This window comes from Anser cygnoides, chromosome 4 (assembly GCF_040182565.1).
Source record: "Anser cygnoides isolate HZ-2024a breed goose chromosome 4, Taihu_goose_T2T_genome, whole genome shotgun sequence".
In the NCBI taxonomy this organism is placed as follows: Eukaryota; Metazoa; Chordata; class Aves; order Anseriformes; family Anatidae; genus Anser; species Anser cygnoides.
The window spans coordinates 396,770-417,466 of NC_089876.1; the positions used below are offsets into that span (position 1 = coordinate 396,770).

The 20,697-nt window shown below is 61.6% G+C and overlaps 1 protein-coding gene across 11 annotated transcripts in view; it reads left to right on the forward strand.

The window, feature by feature from the left end:
* DCTN1 (dynactin subunit 1) overlaps nucleotides 1-20,697 on the forward strand; it is a 68,903-nt gene that overhangs the window by 3,701 nt on the left and 44,505 nt on the right. For 4 of the 11 annotated variants that reach the window (XM_066996967.1, XM_066996969.1, XM_066996968.1 and 1 more), the window contains exons 1-3: nucleotides 4,111-4,373; nucleotides 14,345-14,593; nucleotides 18,814-18,892. In XM_066996967.1, the coding sequence (XP_066853068.1) occupies nucleotides 4,341-4,373; nucleotides 14,345-14,593; nucleotides 18,814-18,892 (361 nt within the window). In that variant the 5' untranslated portion in view covers nucleotides 4,111-4,340. Of the gene's footprint in view, nucleotides 1-4,109; nucleotides 4,374-14,344; nucleotides 14,594-18,813; nucleotides 18,893-20,697 lie in introns of those variants that run through there. The other 7 variants (XM_066996965.1, XM_066996972.1, XM_066996964.1 and 4 more) reach the window with 6 other exon arrangements.

Here is a 20,697-nt window from a genome sequence, read left to right on the forward strand (position 1 = left end):
ACGGCGGGGCAGCCGTGCCGCTCGGGTGTCATTGCCTGCTCCTTGGGCATCGCGTGTCGTTTGGAAGCGTGGCCTCTTTTAGGCTGACACGTCTGTGGTTTGTTGAGCCAAGCTCGTGGAAGGAATTCACGCACGGGGTCACTCCAGAGCTGTAACGCGAGTCAGAAACTCGGGCGTGCCTTTGTGGGGCCGGGCTGCGGCACTCCTGATAGCTGCGGCAGCCCCCGGAAGCACCGGGGGGTTGTTTGTTTCGGTTATTTTGTTTGATCGAAACACAGTTTGTTCGAAAATGACTGTCTGAGTTTGGGGTGGGAGGGGAAAGAGTTGTTCACTGTGACACGGCGCAGGCCCTGGGCTGCAGCCTGCTGGTCCCGCAGCGGCCGGCGGGCAGCCGCGTCTCGCAGGTATTTTTCTTCTTTGCATCCGTTGCTTCAGGCTGCCTCAAAGCGCTTTAATTACAGAAAACTTCACGTTTCCACACGACGCAGTTTTAGTTAACGAATAAAAGTACTGTCAAACATCGGCTTCTTGTCTTTTGATCAGGGTTCAGGTTTCACCCGAAGTTCACGTGGGGAGTGGGGAGTGGAGCGGGGGCTGCGTGGCGCAGCTCGCTGCGGTGCCCGGGGAGCGGGGTGTCCCTGGAGGCGCAGCCGTCCCTCCCGCTCCGCCGGGCACCGGGCGCGATGCTCAGCGCGCGGTTATCCACAAACCCGTTTTCAGAGGCCCGTGCTCTTCTGTTTGTGCTTTAAGCACGGACGCGGGAGATGTGAAGACAGAGCCGGCGTCCCGCGGCCTGGCTGCGCTCTGCCGTCAGCGACGTGGCCGCGCTGCCCCTTGGCCTCCGGCTTCGGGCAGTGGTCGGTTACAGCGGGGCTGGTCGCCGCCGCCCCTCGGTCTCCCTTTCAGCAGCAGAGTGCTCCGTGCGCTGCAGGTGCCGTGCTCTCGTTCTCGACCTCTTTCAGTGGCCGTGTGGGTACTTTTTTCTGTGGGGAGCTTCCCAGGGGCCCCGGGGGAGCGTCGCTGGGCAGCCGCGGCCGCTTCCCGGCGTTCGGCCGCCTCGTGGTCCTGTTGAAAACGGAGGCGGGCTCCAGCCGCAGCGCTGGGGTCGTGGAGGGGGAGTGTGCCTCGGGTGCCGTGAGCCCCCCTGTGCTAGGGCAGGTAGCTCCAGTGTTCGCTAATGTTTCAGTCTCACAGAATCGCAGCGTGGTTTGGGTTGGAAGGGACCTTAACGATCATCCAATTCCAACCCCCTGCCGCGGGCAGGGACGCCTCCCGCTGGAAGGTGTGATTTAGCCGCAAGTGACCTGAAACTGAGGCTTCTTCCCCTTTTTTGTCAGTTATTCTGCAGCTTTTGGATGCGCTGGGGAAGCTTAAAATTCCCTTTGTCTTACTGTCCTTGTAGGCTTGTTTTACACATCAAATGTTGTCAGGTTTCGCATACGTGCTCTTAGCTTTCCCACGCAACTCTAACTTGCCCTGAAGCGGACGTTAACGATTCAGTGCCCACGCTTACTGGAAGCTGCTCGCACCTCGGGTGTCGGGGAGGAGACTTCGGGACGGGGAGGAGGGGGGCATGAGCCGTGCAGCGTTTGTCGCGTTCTCCTGAAATGGCAGACATAACCTGCTGGCCGCAGCCGGCCGTGGGAGAGGAAAGCCTTCCCCGTACCTGCGCCTTCTGCCTGTTCCAGCGTGCGTCCTGCTGCTGGCGGGGCTCTGCAGGCAGAGCAGGGGCTGCGCGGTCGGAGGGGGAGCGGAGCGCCCCGCTGTTCCCGGGCTGCGCTTCCTGAGGTCCCCCTGAGATTCTGCAGTCGCTCCCCGGTTCTCATCACCGTCCTCGGCCCGACCTCGCTGCCGTCATCCGGCCTCTCCCAGCGCACCCGGCACCCAGCGCCGGCCGCGTGTGGGGTTAGCGCCCTGCGGGTGTTTGTGCCCAGTGGCCCCAGTGCCGGCCGTGCCCTCCCCGTTCCGCACCGCAGCTGGCTGCCGCTTCGGCTCTGCGCCAGCCTCGGAGGCCCGGAGGTCGCAGGAGGAAAGAAAACACCAGGGCGCTCAGAATCCACACCTCCCGAGCCCGTCCCGTGCCTCGTCACAGGAACCTTTTTTCCTCCTTACAGTGAGTTTGTGGACGCCCGAAGCCGTGCTGCTGCCCTGCCCCGCGGCACGCCTGCGGCGGAGCTGGGAGCGCCGGGGGAGCCGCCCGGGGCCACTGCTGCCGCGGGGCGAGGTCTGGACGACCTGAGCCGAGGAAGGGAACCCAACAGCGGGGCGGCGCCGCTCCCTCCCGCACAGCCTCCCAGGTGCTGGCAGCGTGCTGCGGGAGCCTTCCCGCGGCGCAGGTGGCGCTCCCCTCTCCGGTTAAAAGCGCTTGGCTGGAACTGGTGGTTCCGCCTCTGGTTAAAAGCACTTGATGGCGTTTCTGTGAGGGAATAAAACCCGTGCAGTGTTTATCAGAGGGGGGCGGAGCGGGCAGCCCGAACGCGTACAAAATCCTTGCAGAAGAACGAGGGAAGGCTGAGAGGGGGGCTGCTTTCGGCCAGGGGGTTTCTTTGACCCATGACTCTGGGATTCTCCTGCAGTGTGAACGAAGATCCCCGGGGCTGCCAGCACCCACCCAGCGGGGCCCCACGCTGCCCGGTGTCACTTACCGATTGCGGTGTGCGGGGTTTTGCGATCTCCCCCCAAAATGTTGGCTTGGTATTGAGCAGCTGGAGAGAGAGACGTGACCGGGACAAGGCGGCTGTACGGGAGCAGGCAGCGCGTCGGAGCGCTCCTGGATGTTGCTTTGCAGCTTCCCTCTCCTGGTAATCAGTGGGGACTGGGCCGTCCCAGACGGGGGGTGTTTGTGGGGTCCTCGGGGACCCGACGGCCCCAACAACCCAACGCCGTTCGTGAGGCACGTGTCGGGCGGGTGCCCCTTGCTGCCCCAGCCCGCGGGCTGGCTGAGCTGATGCTGGTGTTGGTTTTTCATGCTGTTGTTGTGTTTGACCAACTTTGGTTGTGTTTCGCTTGGATCTTGTTCAGATAATGCAGGTTTTGCATCTGCTCTCCTTGATCTGTCCTGGAGCTGACAGAGCGGAGGGGAACGGGAGGGCAGTCTTGCTTTTTTGTAACCTTCCCAATAATTTTTGGGCTGGATTTCTGTACGTCCTTTAAAACGGCCCGGAGAGGAGGAAAAATGACGGAGTGAGACGCTCACGTTCTTGCAGAAGGCGTGAGGAAGCGGTCGACAGCTTTTAGCTCCCCTTTCGTGCCAGCCTCCCGCAGGAGCAGGGGGTAGGCTCGCTGGACGCCACGTGCCTGCCCGACGGGTGGCGCGGCCTCGGCGTCGGAGGAGAAGTACGGTGGGCGCTGGCAGCCTGCCCGTGGAGCTCGGTGGGTGCTGCGGCAGCCCCTGGCCCCGGCACGCTGCCCTCGCCGGGCCGAGCCCGTCCCGTGGCTGACGCAGGCCCGGTGTCCGTGTCGCCCCGGGGCGTCGCTCGCCCGGCGGGGCCACGCGGGAGCCGAGGGACCCCGGGCGCGGACGCCGGGCCGGCTCCTGAAGCCAGGCTCTGCAGAGCCCCGGTCCCTGGCCTGCGCAGGCGGCAGCAGCGGGCTCCCTGGCGCCCGCTTGGGAAGCTGCGGGTGCCGCCGGGCGGTTCCTCGCCGGGCGCCGGGCTGCTGGAACCGCCGCACGCGCTGCTGGGAGCCGCCTGGGGGGCACCCTGCGGGCCCCCCCCTCCGCCCTGCCGGGGCAGCAATTAATGCTGCTTCGGAAGGGGGGCCGATGATTTTAATTAGGCATCTATCCGGATCGGCGGCGGACAGCAAGTATTGATCCGGGACGGATTAACCCTTCGGCTGCCGCAGCCCCGCTGGGCGCTGGCTGGGACGTGGCTCGGGGCCGGCGTGCCCGCCGCAGCCTCGCTGCGTCCCCGGGGCCGGCAGCAGAGGGCCGGGGGGGGTGCCCGGGTCTCGGGCAGCAGCAGGAGCCCGGGGGGCGCGGGGCAGCGCCCGGTGCCCGCCGGGGCCTTCCTGCAGCACCCTCCTGCGGTGCCCGCCGCAGCCGGGCAGCGTTAGGACCCAGCGCGCTGGCGGCGCGGTGACAAGCCTGGAGCGCAGTAGCGCAGAGTAGTCTCCGTCAGCTGGGCTGGATTCCTGCATGGCCCCGATCCGAGCATCCTCCACCCGAAAAGGGCCCTCTCCCCTCTCCCTGTGACCCAGCAGCGCGTCGCCGGGGGGGCGCAGGGACGATGAGATCAGCTGAAACGTGAAAAGCCTCCGCTGAGTCGCTGCGAGCCATGAACTGAGAGCATTATTGGAAATAATAAAGCCTTGAAATAAAGAGAAAAGCCGGCGGCAGCATGGCCCAGAGCAAGAGACACACGTACAGTCGGGTAAGTTGGGGGGAGGGAAACTTATTTACCAACTCCTGGCTGTGCCGTGAGACATTGTTCTGCACCGTAACGCTATCTGTTGCAGTGAAACTGCGTCTGTTTTTGTGCTGAAATTGAGATTGTGTTTCCCGTGCTTTCTTATTTCCTGAATGCGATGCCTTCATCCCCACCAGTATCTGTTCAGATATGCGGTGGGTGGATAAATTTGTCTGAATTATGGTGGTGGCCGCGTCCTTCTGATTTAAATTAGGCTTTCTGTGCCGGTAATTGTCGCGGATAATGCAGCGAGGTGTCAGCTGAGCCTCTCGTGATGACAGAATCTTTCTAGGGCTTTTCAGCACAAAGATTCTGGGTTGTTTTCCTTTCTCCACCGTGGGCTTTTTCTTCCCGTCTGCTTATTTTCCAGGTTGCGAGGCGAGATAGCGACCCTCCGAGTGTCTGAAACCATTTCCAGGTTTTCCCGTGCTGCAGTTAACCCTGGGCTGTGCGGTGGGCAGCGCAACTGAAGCCGGGCACCGGCCTCGCGGCGAGGCCTTGCTTCCGAGTTCCCCTTTGTCGCTCTGCGCCTCCTCGGCAGCGCGATGACGCCGCGTCCCGGTCGCTCGCCGCTCCGGGGACCAGCAGCACGGTGTCGGCGGCCGCCAGCTCGGCGGAGCGCCGCGGCTCCTGGCCGGCCGCGGGCTCCCTGTCCGCAGGGCCGGGCCGGGCACCGCGAGGCCGGGGCTGCGGGGAGGGGGCGTCCGGGTGGGCCCTGGCCCGGGGGGGGCTCGTGTGGACACGGCCTCTGCCGAGGGGCTGTTTGTGTGGCCGGCCGGAGGCGGCGGTGGCAGCAAAGGCCGCTGCAGGCAGCGGCTCCGTGCGGAGGGCCGGGGGATGCCGGGCGCAGCGCAGGGCCGGAGAGCTGCTTCGCCCGCCCTGCGGAGGGGCTGAGAGCCTTACCGGCGACGGTGGGCTGGGAGAGCGATGTCCTTGGCTTGCCACCTCCAACCGCTCGGCCCCGGGAGTCTGCATTTGCTCAGCGTCCCCGTTGTGGTGCGGGGAGCGGGGCGAAGAGGTGGAATTTCAGGCGGAGTGCCGGCAGTGCTGTGCTGTGGCTGCACTGCCTCTCAGCCGGGTCGGACGGCCGCTGGCTGAGGGCGGCGTCCGCGGGGCTTTCTCGAGTTGCGTTGTGAAATGGGTTCTGCAGGACCGAAGCCGAGCCTGCCCTGCTGGGCGGGCTGGGTGATGGCTGTCCCGCCGGCACTCGGCGGGCTGCGTGAGGGTTTCGGCGAGGCCCTTTCACACACGCCCGGTGCCGTTGTGTTCGTGATGCCTGAGCCCTTTGCCTCTGCCCTCTGGCTTCCGAGCCTCGAGCAGGCGAGGTCCGGCAGGACTGCGGTGGGCGTGCAGCAGGGCTCTGTCCCTGCGGGGCCCCGCGGTGCATCTGCGGGGCATCCAGCAGCCACCCGCTTGTCACCGCCGAGGCTCTGCCTCTGTGCCACCGACCCCACAGCAGTCCCCCCGCCGAGCTGGGGCGGCACAGCAGCACCCAACGTCGTGCGCCTGGCCGTGGCTGGGCTCAGCAGGCGCTGCGGTTGCCGGCGGGTCCTCCTGCCTTCCGGCTGTGCTGGGGCACCTCTTGGGTTTGAGGCTGGAAGCGTTTGAACCTGTGGTTGCGAATCTCATCGTGGGAGCTTTCGGAGGCAGTTGCCGTGTTCCTGGTTTGCCTGAAACTTTTGATCTGCGCTCTGAATGACGGTTTGAGGTTCAACTGGTCGTGTCTGCTTGGAGGGAGGCGTCCCCACGTGCCTGGCTTCTGGAAGGAACGCCGTAGGTGTTCCTTGGGCTGTCCCCTGCGATGCAGCGAAGCGCTGAAGCCGTCATGTTCGGGTGAAGCACAGCAGGGACCCAAATCGCATTCGAATCACAAGTCAAGTCACTTGAAATTACAGACATTTTTCAGTGGCTAATCATCAGCGTCGTTAAACAACGGAGGGAATTGTGCGTGGGGAGTCGGGGCGGTGGCGGCAGCTTGGCGGACGGCTGGGGGAAGGACGCCCTGCGGCTGCGCCCCCAGTGCCTGATTTCCCCCCAGCCTGTGCCTGCGGGTCCCCGCTTGGCCGCCGCTTTCTGTTTTAATTTAATTTAGTGGCTCATTCGCCCTTTTGGCCACCGCTGCATGGGAGTGATGGGCGTGAGCTGTCCTGAACTGCCCGTGCTGGTGCTTAAACAGCCTTCCTGAGGGCCCCAGGGAGCCTGTCAGGGCGCGAGCCGCTTCTCTCTGCCCTCGTGTGGGTCTGCTGGAACTCCCCGTAGCCCGGAGGTCCCCCGCAGCCTTGCTCACCCACCGGCAGCACAGCGCTCCGAGTGCCCAAAGCTCGGGTGTCCGGAGTGCCGGGGGGGCGGCTGGAGGAGCTCGCATGGGGGCACCGAGCACCTGGGGCTGATGTTGAGGTGCTCGCGCTGCTGCCAGAGCCTCAGCGCCGGCCCGGAGAGCTCTGCCCGTGTGCTTCGGGAGGAGATCAGAGGGGAACCTCTATTGAAGAACCCAAGGAAGCTCTGGGCTGGGTCACCGGCAGCCCTTTTGGGCAGCGTGACGCCCAGGTGACCGTCCCCAAGCTTCGTGGTGTTCCTCACCCCCCCGCTCACCCCGTGGAGGGCTGGGGGCGCGTCTGCCTCCGGGAGGCACAGGGCAGACCCCCACGGGCTCCCCAGCCAGGCTCTGCCCTTCCCCGTCAGGCTTTGAGCGAGCGGCCGTCCCTCTGGGAAGGTCGATGGGGCAAGGCAGTACTCGCAGCCCGCACAGCTTCTCCCCTTTTTAGATCTGAAGTTGCGGTAATGGCGCTGGTTCTAATCCCTCTGGGAACTCCAGGCTCGGGTCTGGCCGGGCGGGCGGCCCCTGGCTCGTCGGGGCAGCCAGCTTGGTGCTCGCTCCGGTGTGGCGCACAGACAGCAGCACAGGGCGCGGGACAGGAGTGAAGTGCCAGAGCAGAGAGCCCTGCAGCACCGTGTTGTCCTGGGGCGAGCAGAGCGGCGGTCCCGGCCTGTGCCCCACCCGGCTCTCCGCGGCTCCAGCTGGGTTGCTTCCTGCCGTTCTGGTCGGAGCAACGCTGTCGCGCGTTACCCTGAGCCGTGCGCTCTCCAGGATTTTGGGGAGATACCTGGGCCGTTTACCGCGGCCTGCTCAGCTTGAGGCCGTGGTGACGGGCGTGCACCGTCATCCTCACATTGGAGCGCCGCCCTTTGTCCCCCTGGCTTATTTGGAGTTTGTTGTGAAGAAAAGTTAGCGAGCAGTCCTAAGGGCTGGAATGTGTTAGGGGGCTTATTCTGTGCTCTCCCATCTCTCCTGAACGTTAAGATTTGGAAAGCACTTGCGTAAAAATTACTGCTGATTACCAAACGGACGCAGAGAAATGGACCACAACATTGGGCAGGCGGCAGCGTCAGGCTGACCTGCGCAGCAGCAGCACGGCCCTGAAGCGCCCTGCGCTCTCTGTATTTCGGTGTTTCACTGGGGAGCAGAGGCTGAGGTTGGCAGTGGACGTGGCAGCACTCACACGCATCGAAGGCACCATCTGAGCAGGGAGCACATGGCGTGGGAGCCCCTTTGGAGCGGGGGCAGCGCAGCGCCCCTGGGCCCGAGTCTCGGCACGCGGCGGGGCGAGTGAAGCTCCTCGCGCGCCGGGGGCATCCCGCGGATTGCGTCCTCTGGGGCGAGGGTCTGGGGTCTTCCCCTGCGCATCGCTGTAGCCGCGCCGTGCCCTGGAGGCTCGGCCTTTTCCTTCAGCCCTGCTTGAGCGGGCGTCCCGGTGCTGAGCGCCCTGGGGGCGGCCTTTGCTGTCCGGTGGCTGTGCGGCGCTGGGGCTCCCCTTCTGCGCGGCTCCCGGGAATAGCGTCGCGGTCATTTGGGTTGGAAAGGGCGTCTGAGGTGGGCAGGTCCGACCGTGACCCTCACACTGCCAAGTCTCCCCTGAGCCACGTCCCCACGCACCACCTCTACGCGTCCTCTGGTTGCCGCTGGGGCGGCCCTCGGGGCGGCCTTCCTGCCCCGCACGGAGACCAGCGGGTGGAGGAGCGCAGCGCTCGCAGGCGTTGGAGGAGCGGGGCTTTCTCCCGGCCGCCTCGAGTGCGCCCTTCTGCTGCCACCAGAGCTCCCTCAGCTCAGACCCTCCGGAAGGCTCGGTGGCGTGGCCACGCAGCCACAAAAAGCTCCTTCGTCGTGGCATCGATCTGGCAGTGCGAGGATTCACGAGCACGGCTCCTACACCCCGGTTCAGCCCCACGCGAGCTGGGGACGATGGTACAAGATGCACAGGGCGCTCGGTCGCTGCGGCCTCCGGAGCTCCATCCGAGGCAGAGCCTGCTGCCAGGCAGTGACTTGTAGCCTCCCTGTGCCAGTCCTTGGCCTGTACTCGTACCGATACAACTGTAAAAAGGTTCCTCAGGGGTTCCGTGCATTGGGAAGTCCTGCTCTGAAAGGACCCGCAGCTTAGGGATCTTCCTCTTTAGTCGGTCCTGTTGTTGCCCTTCTGTTCGGGATGGGTTTCGTCTCGCTAGAAGTCATCTTCTGGAGCCCCACAGATCGCAGCGGAGGAGCCCCTGGGCCTTCGAGGCACGGTTTGTGCCTTGTGTGAGCCGGGGGGGGCAGCGGGGCTGGGCAGCGCCAGGCTCGGGCCTCAGCACAGCCGGGGAGCTGAAAGGATGCTCTGCGGAGTTCCCGACCTGCTCGGCAGGGGAGGGCGCAGCACAGGGACACGGGGAGACTAGCGAGCTTCCGACCTGCTTCTTAAAAAGAAAGCTGAGTTGACAGATTTACGAAATTGTTATAATTTTAAATTTGAGACTGAATACACGCGTACCTACTTCTGCTAGGCTGAGTCGCATTAACGTCTCTCTTTCAGCATCAGTGAGATCACAGACGTGAGGAAGACGTTAACGGCTCGTGTCGTTCCTGGAGGTGACGCATACCCGCGTGCCACTAACGCTGCTGCGTTAATTATAACGTCTAATGACTCGAGTGAAGGACAAGCCGTGAGGCTGACCTGTGTCCGCGCAGGTGGCGGGGAGTCGGGGGGTAAATGAAGCCAGAAGCCCTTTAGGTGCCGCTGCTGCTGACGGGGTGCTGTCCCCGCGGGGCGGAGGCTGCCGGCGTGCAGGAGGCCGGTGCTGGGGTCCTGCGCCCTCGGGGGCCGTGGCCTCCTGTGCCGGGGACGTGCCACCGAGCGCAGGTGGCCGCTCTCCTGCTTTCACCTGGCGGCGCTTTGCAGGGGCCCCGGGGCCCTGGCTGGGGCGTGGGGAGCTGCGGGAGGAGTCGGTACGTGGAGGAGCCGGGGAGGCGGCTGCCGGCCTGGCTGTCGGCTGTGCCCGACCCGGCGGTACGGCCCTAGAGTGCTGCTTCAGCCTCTGCTCGTTGGAGCCGTGTGGCGGAGCGGGGCAGGTTTCGGCGCTCTCCTTCTGAAGAGTGTGAGCGCTGGGGAGGGGAGCGGATGCCCAAGGCTGCTCTTCCTCGGTTTTATGGACCGGCCGCCTTGGGTGAGGTTCTGTTGCTGCAGGACAGAAACGCGGTGATGTGCCGGTGGCCAGAGCAGGGGACGGGATGGGACGGGACGGGTGTCATCGTGTGCGCCCCTGGGGCCAGGCGCCTGCGGGGATTCGCTGGATGGTGTACGTGAGCCTTTGTTGGGCACCCCGCGGCTCAAAGCCTGCTCGTGCTCAGGGCTTGGAGGCTTAGCCCTGACCCGCTGCGATGAGCGGCCCTGCGGGGGGTGCCGCGGGCTGGCCGCTGGCACGGCGCGGCCCGGTGCAGCTCCCCGCGCGGGGCGGGCCGGGGTGCGCATCCGTCCTCCCGGCTGTCCTTGGGGGCCTCCAAGGGGAACTCGGCTCCTGCGCGCTGCCAGTCGTGTTGTGCCAGTTCTGAAGTAACCTTCAGGTGCTTTGCCTGTGTGGCTGCGCGCGGTGAGGGAGTACGGAGCCCTGCCTGCCTTGCTGAGGAAAATGCTAGAACTCGCTTAGAACGACCCTGCACAAGGGAACGCCGCCTGAGGGGGCAGGTTTTTTGTTTTTTTTTCAGACTACTCAAGAGATTTACAATAGATTCACATAATCTTGCGTTTTGCTCTGGTGACATGAATTACTGTGGTCTGCCTGTTTATACGGCTACAGAGAGCAGCCCTGTGCTCCATTTCTGTTCGGAGTCAGGAAAATGGCACGTCCTGGAGGCTTTTGCCTGCATTTTGATTTTTCCAGTTGCTTGACAGCAAAGCGGGGGCTTTCCGGTGCCAGGGCGGCCGTGGTATAACGAGCTTGCCAGGCGCTGATCTGCCTCAGTGGTTTATTTGTTTTTTTCCCATTGTTCCCTTTCGGCAAAGCCTGCTGTTAGCATCTTTCTGCTGCAGTAACTGGGTATAGCTGCAGCCTCAGGACGGTTTGGTGCAGGGAAGAGGTTTTATCTTGCACAGCCACTTGCTCCTCGTTGGCACCGAAAGGCGTCACAGCGGCAGAAAATCCGCGCTGAGCACGCTGAGCCACAAGATGTGGTGGGACCTTGGAAGGGGCTGACGAGGTGATCCTCTCGTCCGGCCGCGCTGCTGAGCCCTAGGGGTGGTCTCTAGAGAGGCATTGGCAGAGAACAAAGATATGCTGCTGCCTTTTTTTTTTTTCCCCATATGCATCTTTGCTGCATAGTTTGTAAGACAGGCCCTGAAGATCTTTTGGATCAAAAAAGGAAAAAAAGTCTTGTTCCCTGCAAAGTCCCAGATTTTCTTCCCTGGGGAGTTCGCGCAGGGCCGAGGAGGAGCAGCGGCAGCGGCACGGCTGTGCCCAGCCCCGCCGGTGCTCCCCGAGCTGCCCCTGCGCCAGCGTGCCCGGGCCAGGCCGCTCTGGGGGCCGGGCGGGGGGCTGCTGTGGTGTGGAGCCGCGCTGCGTCCGCCTGCTTCAAGGTCGAGGCTCTTGGTCGCTGCGAGGCGTGCTTTTTGCTCTGGTCGCGCCCTGGGGAGGAGGCGATGAAGACCGAGCCCTGCCTCGGCCCTGGTGCTGGTGCCGTGCAGAAGTGCCCCCCAGACGCCCCCCAGATGCCCGCCTTCAGCCCCCGAGACCAGGCGTGGTGTTGCTGCGGCAGAGGAGGCGTGATGGCCTCCTGCGGCCCGTCTGGCTGCTGCCTCCCTGCAGGCTGACGCTGTAGAAAAAACAAAAATCAAACATTTTGGAAGCTAATTCGGTGAAAGCCTGGCGGGGTCGTTTCTATGGGCTCCGTGGTGCTCAGCTCGTCCCTCGCGGTGCGGCTGAGCGTGCTGCCGCTCCGCACCTCCTGCTCTGCCTCCCCGAGGCCTCTCTGGGCTTCTCCCCCCCAGCTCCTGCCCCCGGCCCCCCGCGTGGTCCTGGGTCCTGCCCTGCCGCCCCTCCTGCAAGGGCTTCGGCGTGGGTCGTGCCTGGCAGCCTGCGCCCTGCCCGGCCCCGGGGACCCGCGGCACCGCGGTGCTGCCTGGGGGCCTCCCCTCGGCCGCCCGCGGTCCCTGGCGCAGGCTGGGCCGGACCTGGGGAGTGTCGTCAGTAACTAACAGCAGTCCCAATGCTGCGGGTCGCAGAGGCTCTGCGGGGCTGGACCTGAGTTTCTGCGCGGAGAAGGAGCGACTTTTTGCCCTATGAGTTCACGTAAGGCTACGTGCGTTCTGCTAGCTAGTCAGGCTATGGATCAAATCGAGAGGCGATGGCACGGTGACGTTACAGGTGCGATATCGTCGGTTTATGGTCTCGCTTCCCCATTTTCTCCACACGTATTCTGTTTCAAAAGCTTCCCTAGCCAACGCGCTGATGTGCAGACCTCCCACGACCGGCTGGCAGCAGCGGCGCAGGAGTCACTGCCCCAGCCTGGTGGCTGAGCCGTGCCGAGCTGTGCTGTGCCGAGCTGTGCCGAGCTGAGCTGTGCTGAGCTGTGCCGAGCCGTGGGCAGCTCCGAGCCCCCGCATGTAGCGCTGTCTGGACCCCTGGATTGGACCCACAGGTGTCGGGAGGGTGGACAGCAGGACGGCGGTGGTGTGTACGTCGCTGAGCAGGAAGCTTTCCGCTTAAATGGCGAACCTTGCTTGTCCGCCTCTAGGCCCGCTGTTTTCCCTGAGCTGTGCTCTCACGTTTTGTAGCTAGTGGGACGCAGCTTTTATGGCTCCAAGTATTGTGCAGAACGTTGTTGCTGGTCCTGACAATGAAACGATGCAATGTTTTGGCAGACATTTATCTGAATGTGTAGCGTGAGTTTTTAGATTTGAGGTCTTGTTTGTTGTTTTTCCTAAAACTGATGAGCGATTTTCTTTGTATAAAAGGGATTTTGTGCTTTTGATTTCTGCCAATTGCATTTGGATGGAGAGTGGAATTGGGTTGTGTGGAAGCTGCTGTCCCAGCTCGCAGCCACAGCACGCCCTGAGCACTGTGGGGACGTTCTGCGTTCAGAGCCAACGTGTTCGGTACGCGAGGGACGGCAGCAATTTGGTGGTTGGTCTGCTGACGGTGGTGATCTGGATTGCTGCACGTGCCAGGTAGCAGCTTCAGAACTCTGTCGGTTCTTTGTTCTGGCGGACGTCTGCCTGCCAGTGCCGTGCTGCGAGTGCTGCTTGGGGCCTGACGTCTGCGCGCCCCTCGGGTTGCGCGGCCCTTGCTCAGCTGTTTCCTGCCCATGGCTCGGAGGAGTGACAGAAGCCTTCTGCTCCCTCCTCTGCTGCTTCGCGTCTCTCAGTGCACTCGTCGGAATAGAGAGGATGTTCTTTCACTTGAGCCAAACCCAGCAGTAATCAAAACAAAATATCTTCTGCACAATAAACAGAGCTGCAGAGAAAGGGGGTGATGTAAATGCCAAGGTTTGCTTCGTTCTGGGGATTGGCGTAAGGACAGCACCACGCTGTCACACCGAGCCGTGCGACTGAGCAAACAGCCAGATGTCCCCCTTCCTTCCCTTAAATCATATGTAGAAGTAGGAGCCTTTGAAGGGCTAAATTTGAGGAGGGGCAATTAGTAGAGCACTAATTTTCAAACCGTTAAAGTATACGGTTAATTTAACTCTGTGGCAATGTAATGTGAGTTTCCTCTATTTATGCAGTCGCATTTTAGAGGAGGCAGCCCTGGGCGGTGGCGGGAGAAGGTCCCAATGCCTGTCTTGCCTGCCCCCCCCTCATAAGCTTCACTGAGGGTGCAGAATTGAGATAAGGCTGAGGGTCCCAGGCGCTGTAATCGAGTTCCTCACCACCCTCCTTAGCGATGCTCTAATGGAGCTGGTCGACGTGCTTGATTTCGCCTGACCAGAGGCACCTACTGGGGCAGCAAGCCTGATTTCTGGGGGTGCAGAGTGACGTACGCGTGGCCAAGTGTTTCAGATGGCGATGCCTCAAGCCGAACGGGTTTCCTGGTGGCATTTTCTGCCCGGCAGCGCTGTGACCTGGCGGTCCTGCAGGGAGCGGGACCCGGAGCAGCGCTGGGAGGCTGCAGGGCGCGTGGTCGAGGCGTAGGAAACGATGCTGTCGGAGCTCCTCCACCACGGGGGTTTCTGTTCCCGACTGTGTAGTGCAAGAGGCTGGAGGGCCCTAGGCAGCTGCCGACGTAGTGAAAGCAGAATGCAGCCAGGACCACTGAGGCAAGTGAGACTTGCACCAAAATCAGCCCCTTAGATCAGCTCTTTCCAGAGCTGCTCCGCGATCCTCTAAAACCTGCACAAACTGGGTCTGAGTGCAGTGGGTCTGCTGCAAGCTGACGAGCTGCAGTCGGTGGTTTTGCTGCTGTTTGTGATGCCCGTGGGCAGCAAAAATGGAAGGGAGGGCGTCTCGCTCGCTCCTGAGAAGGGCCAGCGCGATGCGAGTGGGGACCGACCCTCGGTTTTGGGCAGGGTGCTGCGAGGGCACCGCGCGCTGGGAACCCAGCCGTGCAGGGAACAGGGCACCGGCGTCCAAGCCGCTCTTCCGTCTGGTTGCACCGACTGGATGTAACGTGCTGTTCTTGTCCTCTCTCTGCAGGCGTCCAGCACCGGCCCCAGGATGAGCACGGAAGCCAGCAGCAAGCCCCTGAAGGTGGGCTCCAGAGTAGAAGTCATCGGAAAGGGGCACCGTGGTACTGTGGCTTACGTTGGTGCCACCCTGTTTGCCACGGGGAAGTGGGTCGGTGTCATCTTGGATGAAGCCAAGGGCAAGAACGATGGGACCGTGCAGGGCAGGAAATACTTCACCTGTGAAGAAAACCACGGCATCTTCGTGCGGCAGTCGCAGGTACGCTTCTCCCATGTGCGTGTGTCCTGCAGCAGCTTTAGCTTGCCGTGCTTGTGTAGCTCGTGGATTTCTTGGTTGAATAGAGGAAAATGGCTCTCTGCACCTACTGATGGGAGAGTTAAAATGCTTTTCCTTCGCTCCCAGGGAGCACAACGTTAATGTTTCTGGGACTCTGTCTTCCACTGTGCAATGGAAAGAACAGCTCCAGCCACAAAGGCGAGCCTCACCAGCAGGCAGTGCCGGTGCCAGAGCTGTGGCTCGTACTAGCCTGGCGCTCATCCCCTCTGCCCGTTTCATTGAGCATCTCAGTCCGCCTTGGGGGGTTGTAGTGAAGTGTTTTCAGGTGAGTCAGGTGAAGAAAGTTTGAGTTCCAGACAGTGTGGGATGGTTTTACTTCGGCTCTGAAACGAGGAGTACAAAGCTGCCTGCTGCGTGCTGCCTCAGCGTGCTGCCAGCTCCGTTATCCCCAGTAAGGTTTGGGACCTGCGCCTGGGTGTTGGGTCGGTGAGCTCTCGTTGTCCGTGCACCCAGGTAGGAAGTAGCCATCTCAGTTATGTGCAGACAAGTCTCTTCCCTTTTAACTTCCATGCAGTCTTCACGCAGCACGAGCACAGCAAGGTGGCGTCGCTCTGTAGGCCCACCGGTAGCTGTGCTCCAAGCACGGTGTCGCAGCGAGAGGCGTTCAGCTCCTTTCCTCCTTCCCTGAGTGCAAAACCATTGCTTTAAGCTTGGCTCGAAGCAGAGTGCTGAGCTTGTTTCCCCTTCCACGAACCCTCCTGCTGCCCCACAGACGTGGTGGCTCGCTTCCAGGTCGTTGGCAGTGGGTGACTGCGGAAGTGCAGGGAAAATCGGCCGCCTTGGGAGAGGAGTCCTGAGCTGGACCCCGGCGTCCCCTGTCCCGGCCGTCAGGAGGGCCACCAGTTCCTGTGCGGTTCCAGGGGCACAGCGACAGTTCACGGATGAGAAGTGAACATTCTCCTGGCTGTTCTGCTGGGACTTGTGGACCCGGCTTCCTTGGCCTGCCTCTCAGCCTAGCCCGCCAGCTGGAAAAGAAAATCCAACTCTTGGTACTGAGTTACAATTAAAAGCTTTGGTCTGCGGGACCGGGATGTGCTGGGGGCTTTTTGGCACAGGGGGCAGTCTGCTGGTGCCTCTGGCGTCTGGGGGCTTGCAGTGGTGGACACGTGGCTGGCAGCGCTGGCGTGCTGGGGTCATGGTGCTGTGCCCACCCTGGGCCTCGCAGAGGAGTTTCCAGCTCAAAACCTGGTGACGGAGGACGGTGGTGGAAAGGTTCTCATGCGTGGCATTGCGCTGGGGTGTTTGTGGGACAAACCGGAGGTCCTCTGCGGTGTCTTCTGGGATGTGGAAGCTGCCACGCTGCGGGAACCAGCCCGAGGGGAGCCGTGTGCTGCGCTGCCTCGCCTGCAGCGGTTTGGGTCTTTGTGTCGCACGGCCCCGCTGAGCAGCCCACAGTTTGCTTAAAAACGAGTGGCTTCTCCACGGTGACAGCGAGCAGCTTCTGCGCTGCTCTGCCCTGCGGCAGGGCAAACCCCTGGCTTGGGGGTGCAGACGTGAACTGGTGCTGGCAGCGCCGCCCGCCCCTCTGAGCCCGTGGTCGGGGTGGGAGGGTGAACTCAGAATCACAGAATATCCCGAGCTGGAAGGGACCCGCAAGGATCATCGAGTCCAACTCCTGGCACCACACAGGTCTACCCAAAAACTCAGACCATGCACTTAGCGAGCTCGGTTTCCGAGGAGCGTGCCTGGAGCGGGCTGCGAGCCCAGCGCTTTGTGCCCGGTGCAGCGCGGGGCTGTGGCTCGGTTCCCTGCTGCCGTTTCTCAGCGCCCTCTTTTCGGGGAGCACGGCTTCCCAAAGGAGTTTCAGCACGAGGGCTGGGCGAGCTGGCCTGTACCAGAAGGGCTTATCCGGAACGGTCGCTCTGGTTTGGGGCATTAATTTTTCAAGAACTGTTTTTTAGATGCAAATGGAAGATGGCAGGATTCCCTTCAGTGGAGTTAGTGCTCTGCTTGTGCTCTCAGCTGTAAATCTGTCTGCTGCTTCCTCCCCTCATTCATTTCTGGTCTCTCCAGCGTGGCGGGTGGCTTTCCTGTGGTTACACGCAGTGTCAGACCTCTGGATGGCGATGATTTTTCTCAAGGAAAAAAAGTAACGTGGTTTTCTCATTGCTCATGGAGCAGATGGACTGTGTCCTTGTAAGCTCATCTTGGACACATGTAAAATGTTTTTAAGAAATTTCCAAGATTAACTTTCTGTTCTCTCCACTTAAAAATACGCCTCCAGAAATGAGTGCTGGTGATACCAGCATCAGTGAAGCCTAGCCGTATTCCTGGTCTTTTCCTTTGCTCTGGAGTTTCAGCTTTAAAAACGCACTGGCGGAAAGTCAGAGACCTTTGGCAGAATCGGGCACACGTTTCTGTCCGCTTCCCGCGGCTACCCCGGCGGTGGGTCCCAGGCCGGGTGTGGACGGGTTGCAGATGAGCGCTGTGCTTTGCCTGCAGCAAGCCGCAGCTTGGGGGAAGGATCGAGCCCACGCAGTGCATCCGCTCCCCGCTGCTCTGCCTCGCCAGCTGCGGGGGTGCGTCCCGGCGGCGCCCTGCGCTGCCCAAGGGGCAGAGGGGCCCGGGAGCCCTGGGACGATGACGGCCCCGTGCCCCTCACAGTGCCCCCACGGGGGGCAGGATGGGCCCCTGCGGCTGGGAGCCGGGAGCGCTCCCTGCCTCGCGGGGCTGTGGCAGCGGTGGGGATGTCCGTGCCCACGGGCGGTCCCCGTGCCTCTGGGGTGGGCATCTCCAACCGGGGGCTGGCTTGTTGGCTTCTGGCAGCCTCAGCGTCGCACCTGCCCGGGGCTCGGATGTGGGCCGTAGCTCTGGATGTGCGTCGGCTTACGTGGGAACGTCGCCGATTGTGGCGTCAGGTGGAGCTGCTTTTCTGCTCCTGCCTGGCAGAGGGACTCAGCTTAGTCCTGCGTCTGCAGCGCATCTCGCGTGTAGTTGTGCTTCTCCAGCGTAAACCAAAGGCGCCTCGTTCTAGTCCCTTCTCTTGCCCTGGGCCATCTCCGGGTACGTCTGGTGCTGGCGCCTGGAGGAGGACCCCAGGAGCACCCTGAGGATGCAGCACGTCGCCGTCCTGTCGTCCTCGCCTCTTTCTGTCTCGCTGCCGTTAGCGAATGGCCCTGCAGGTCTGCATCGCCACGCTGCTCAGGAATCAGGCGTACCTGGCTGTGTCAGCAGTGCGCTTTCTGTATGACTTCAGGGGAAACTTGCCTCTCCCTCGCTTTTTAAACCATGGTTTGAGTGTTTTCAGCATTGGTGCAGTCGTAATGATTCCTGTGGCATCAGTCTCCTTGCTTCTTTTCGTTTAAGCATATGATACTTGGGCGTCTTCCAGAAAGAAAGCCGTGACTAGCAGGTTTACAGGATTTTATTTTTATTTTTTAATGTTATTTTTAAACTGAACTCTGGTGCTTAAGACTTTCACAGAGCGGGTAGCTGTGGCAAATGCCTGTCAGGAACAATTCAGGTGGTGTTGGCCTTCCGAGGTTGAGGAATGGTTTTCAGGAAGTGATCTAATCCTTTCCAGTCTTGTTTTCTATATTTATCGGGCAGAAGTGTGTCCAGAAATAGTTGACAGAGAGAAAAGCCCAGATCCTCAACCCTTAGGTAGCTTGGCGCAGCGCAGGCCTGGAGGTGTTCCTGTCCGCGCCTCGCGGGCTCCCCAAGAGCCGGGCAGCTTCGTCTGGGAGCAAACCCAGCCCGACCCCTCTGCTGGCTGCCTGGGCCTTCTGAAGCGCAGGAGTTGCTGTGTTTCAGAGAAAAGCAGTTTTCCTTACGGTGGAGAAGGGTTTTTAAATTAGTAAGACAAAACATGCAAATAGAAAGGAGCTTTCTGCCAGGTGCCAGTAACGCGACCTGGTCACCAGCCCGGGGCCGTGAGCGGATGGCGCTGTGGGTGACCGTGAAGCTGCTACCGATGTTCTGGGCGGTCGAATCCCGAGCTCTGACTTTTTCTTCCTTAAGTGAGCACACAGCTTTTTCAGGAAGCCTGTGGGAAGGAGGATGGCCAAACATCTGAACTTGAGTAACCGAAACAAAAATGTGCACCAAAAACCCTGTAGTCTCTGTAGGAACCTGCTGCAGGGGGGCGTTAGGTGGTTGCCCGTCCCCTTCTCCGCACTGATGGCTGTTGCGCTCTTTTCCAGATCCAGGTGTTTGAAGATGGAGCTGATACCACGTCCCCGGAAACGCCGGACTCCGCTGCCTTGAAGGTCCCCAAGAGAGGTACGGGCGCTGTGCCGCGCTGCATGTCCCGCGCCAGGGGCTCGAGCTGCGGGCGCGTTGTGCTCCGCGCTGAGCCTTCCTTCGCTCCCTGTCATCAGGCTGCTTCGTAACGGCCCCGTTCTGTTACCTTGGAGTCTACTCTTTTTTTTTTTTTTTTTTCCTTTTGTCAGGCTTGCCTCCCTTTGAGGCCCATTTTTTGAGCGATTATTTAGCGGTATGTTTAGGGATCCTAGGAGCTTTAGGGGGGAAAAAGAAAACCCGTCTGATTGTTTGCAGACTCCAGGACAGGAAGCTGTGTGTGCCAAGCTGAGGATTTCTCGCGTGTGGAGCATTTGTTGAACACATGCTTAGTGATTCCGAGTAGGGTTGTTTCCTTTGTTGTTGTTGTTTTCCTTTCCTGGCCAGTGGAAACCAAAATTTCCCTTTATTCACAACTGAAACCCACCCTGCAGCCGCATCAAGCGTGCCCGAAGGCATCCGAGGGGGGATGATCGGCTCCGAAGGGGGTGTTCCCGGCAGCTTCGTTTGGTGTCCCCGGGGTGGAGGGGAAGTGAGCTGGCGTTCGCGTCTCCTGGCATCCCCCCGCCTCCTCCAGGGAGCCCCGGGCTGCAGCGGGGACCTGGGGCTGCTGTGCCCCCGCCTCTTGGTGGTGGTCGTCCCCTCAGCACCCGCAGCTCAACGGGGCGCTGGTAAGGCCAGCGCTGGTGGTGGGGTGCGGGGCTTAATGTGAAAGAGGAAAACTCTTCGGCTTAGTACCCGGGTCCGAATTGTGTCATTTTGCTCCAGAGCAAAAGAAAAAGAAAAGCCCAGTCTGTTGGGCGACTTCAGTCTGTTCTTTTTGTCTACTTGATGTTAATGGCAAACAAAAATATTCCCTAGCGTTTGTACGCTCTTTTCACTGTTTGTCAGTTCAGACTTCCCAGGCGAAGGCTTGTTTTTTCTTGTCAAAATTCTATCCTCGTTTAGGATGAGGAGCTTGTGTGGAGCAGTGCAAGCACTTCTTGCCCCACTTCTCCTGGAGGTCTGGGTTTTCTGAATTTACATTAATGGCCTTCACCTTTTTGAGCGCTGAATGTGCAAAAAGCTACACGGCTCCCGGAGGTGGGAGCCTGCTGTCGTTCTCCTCATCGCTGAGCTCCCGGGGGCTAGGCAGGAGGAACGGGCCGGTGCTTGTCAGACCCGCCTTGAAAGTCCTGAGAGCTGGGAGTGGGCGATGCGTTCAGGAGCACAGGACGGACACAGACCAGACGTGGGCCACTGCACGGAGGCAGCCGTGGGAGGAGGAACAAACGAGCCTCTGGGTGTAGCACGGCTCCTCAGCAAGTGCTGCTGTGGGTCAGCACGAGGAGCCTTTAAATCGGGTGCCCCCTCATTATGTGGGAGCCTTTCTGAGGCTCCGCGCCGTGTGCTGCAGGGCTGCCGGTTTCTTTTAAAACCTTTGGGGGAGACCAGCAGCGACTGCGGCACCCGGAGGCCTGCGGCTGCTTCCTCGCAGCACACCGCTGGCGTGCGTTCAGTGCCGCCTCCTCGTTTTCAGCACGCTCTGAGGCTCGTTGTCGCTGCCAGCAGCATTCACTGAGCTTCCTGCAGGGATGCTCCGGCCCTTTTCCCCCCGCTGCTGGTTCTTTGGTTGAAATACAAAGCGGGTGAAACACAAGCAGGTCACGTTGCGCCTCCCCGCGCGCAGCCTCAGCACCGCTTCGCGCACCTTGCGCTGCCCGGAGCCCCCCGAGCGGCGCGGGAGGGGACGGGCTGCCTGTGGAGCTCGGGGGCTGCGGGGCTGCTGCGGGCTCGGTGCCGCTGCC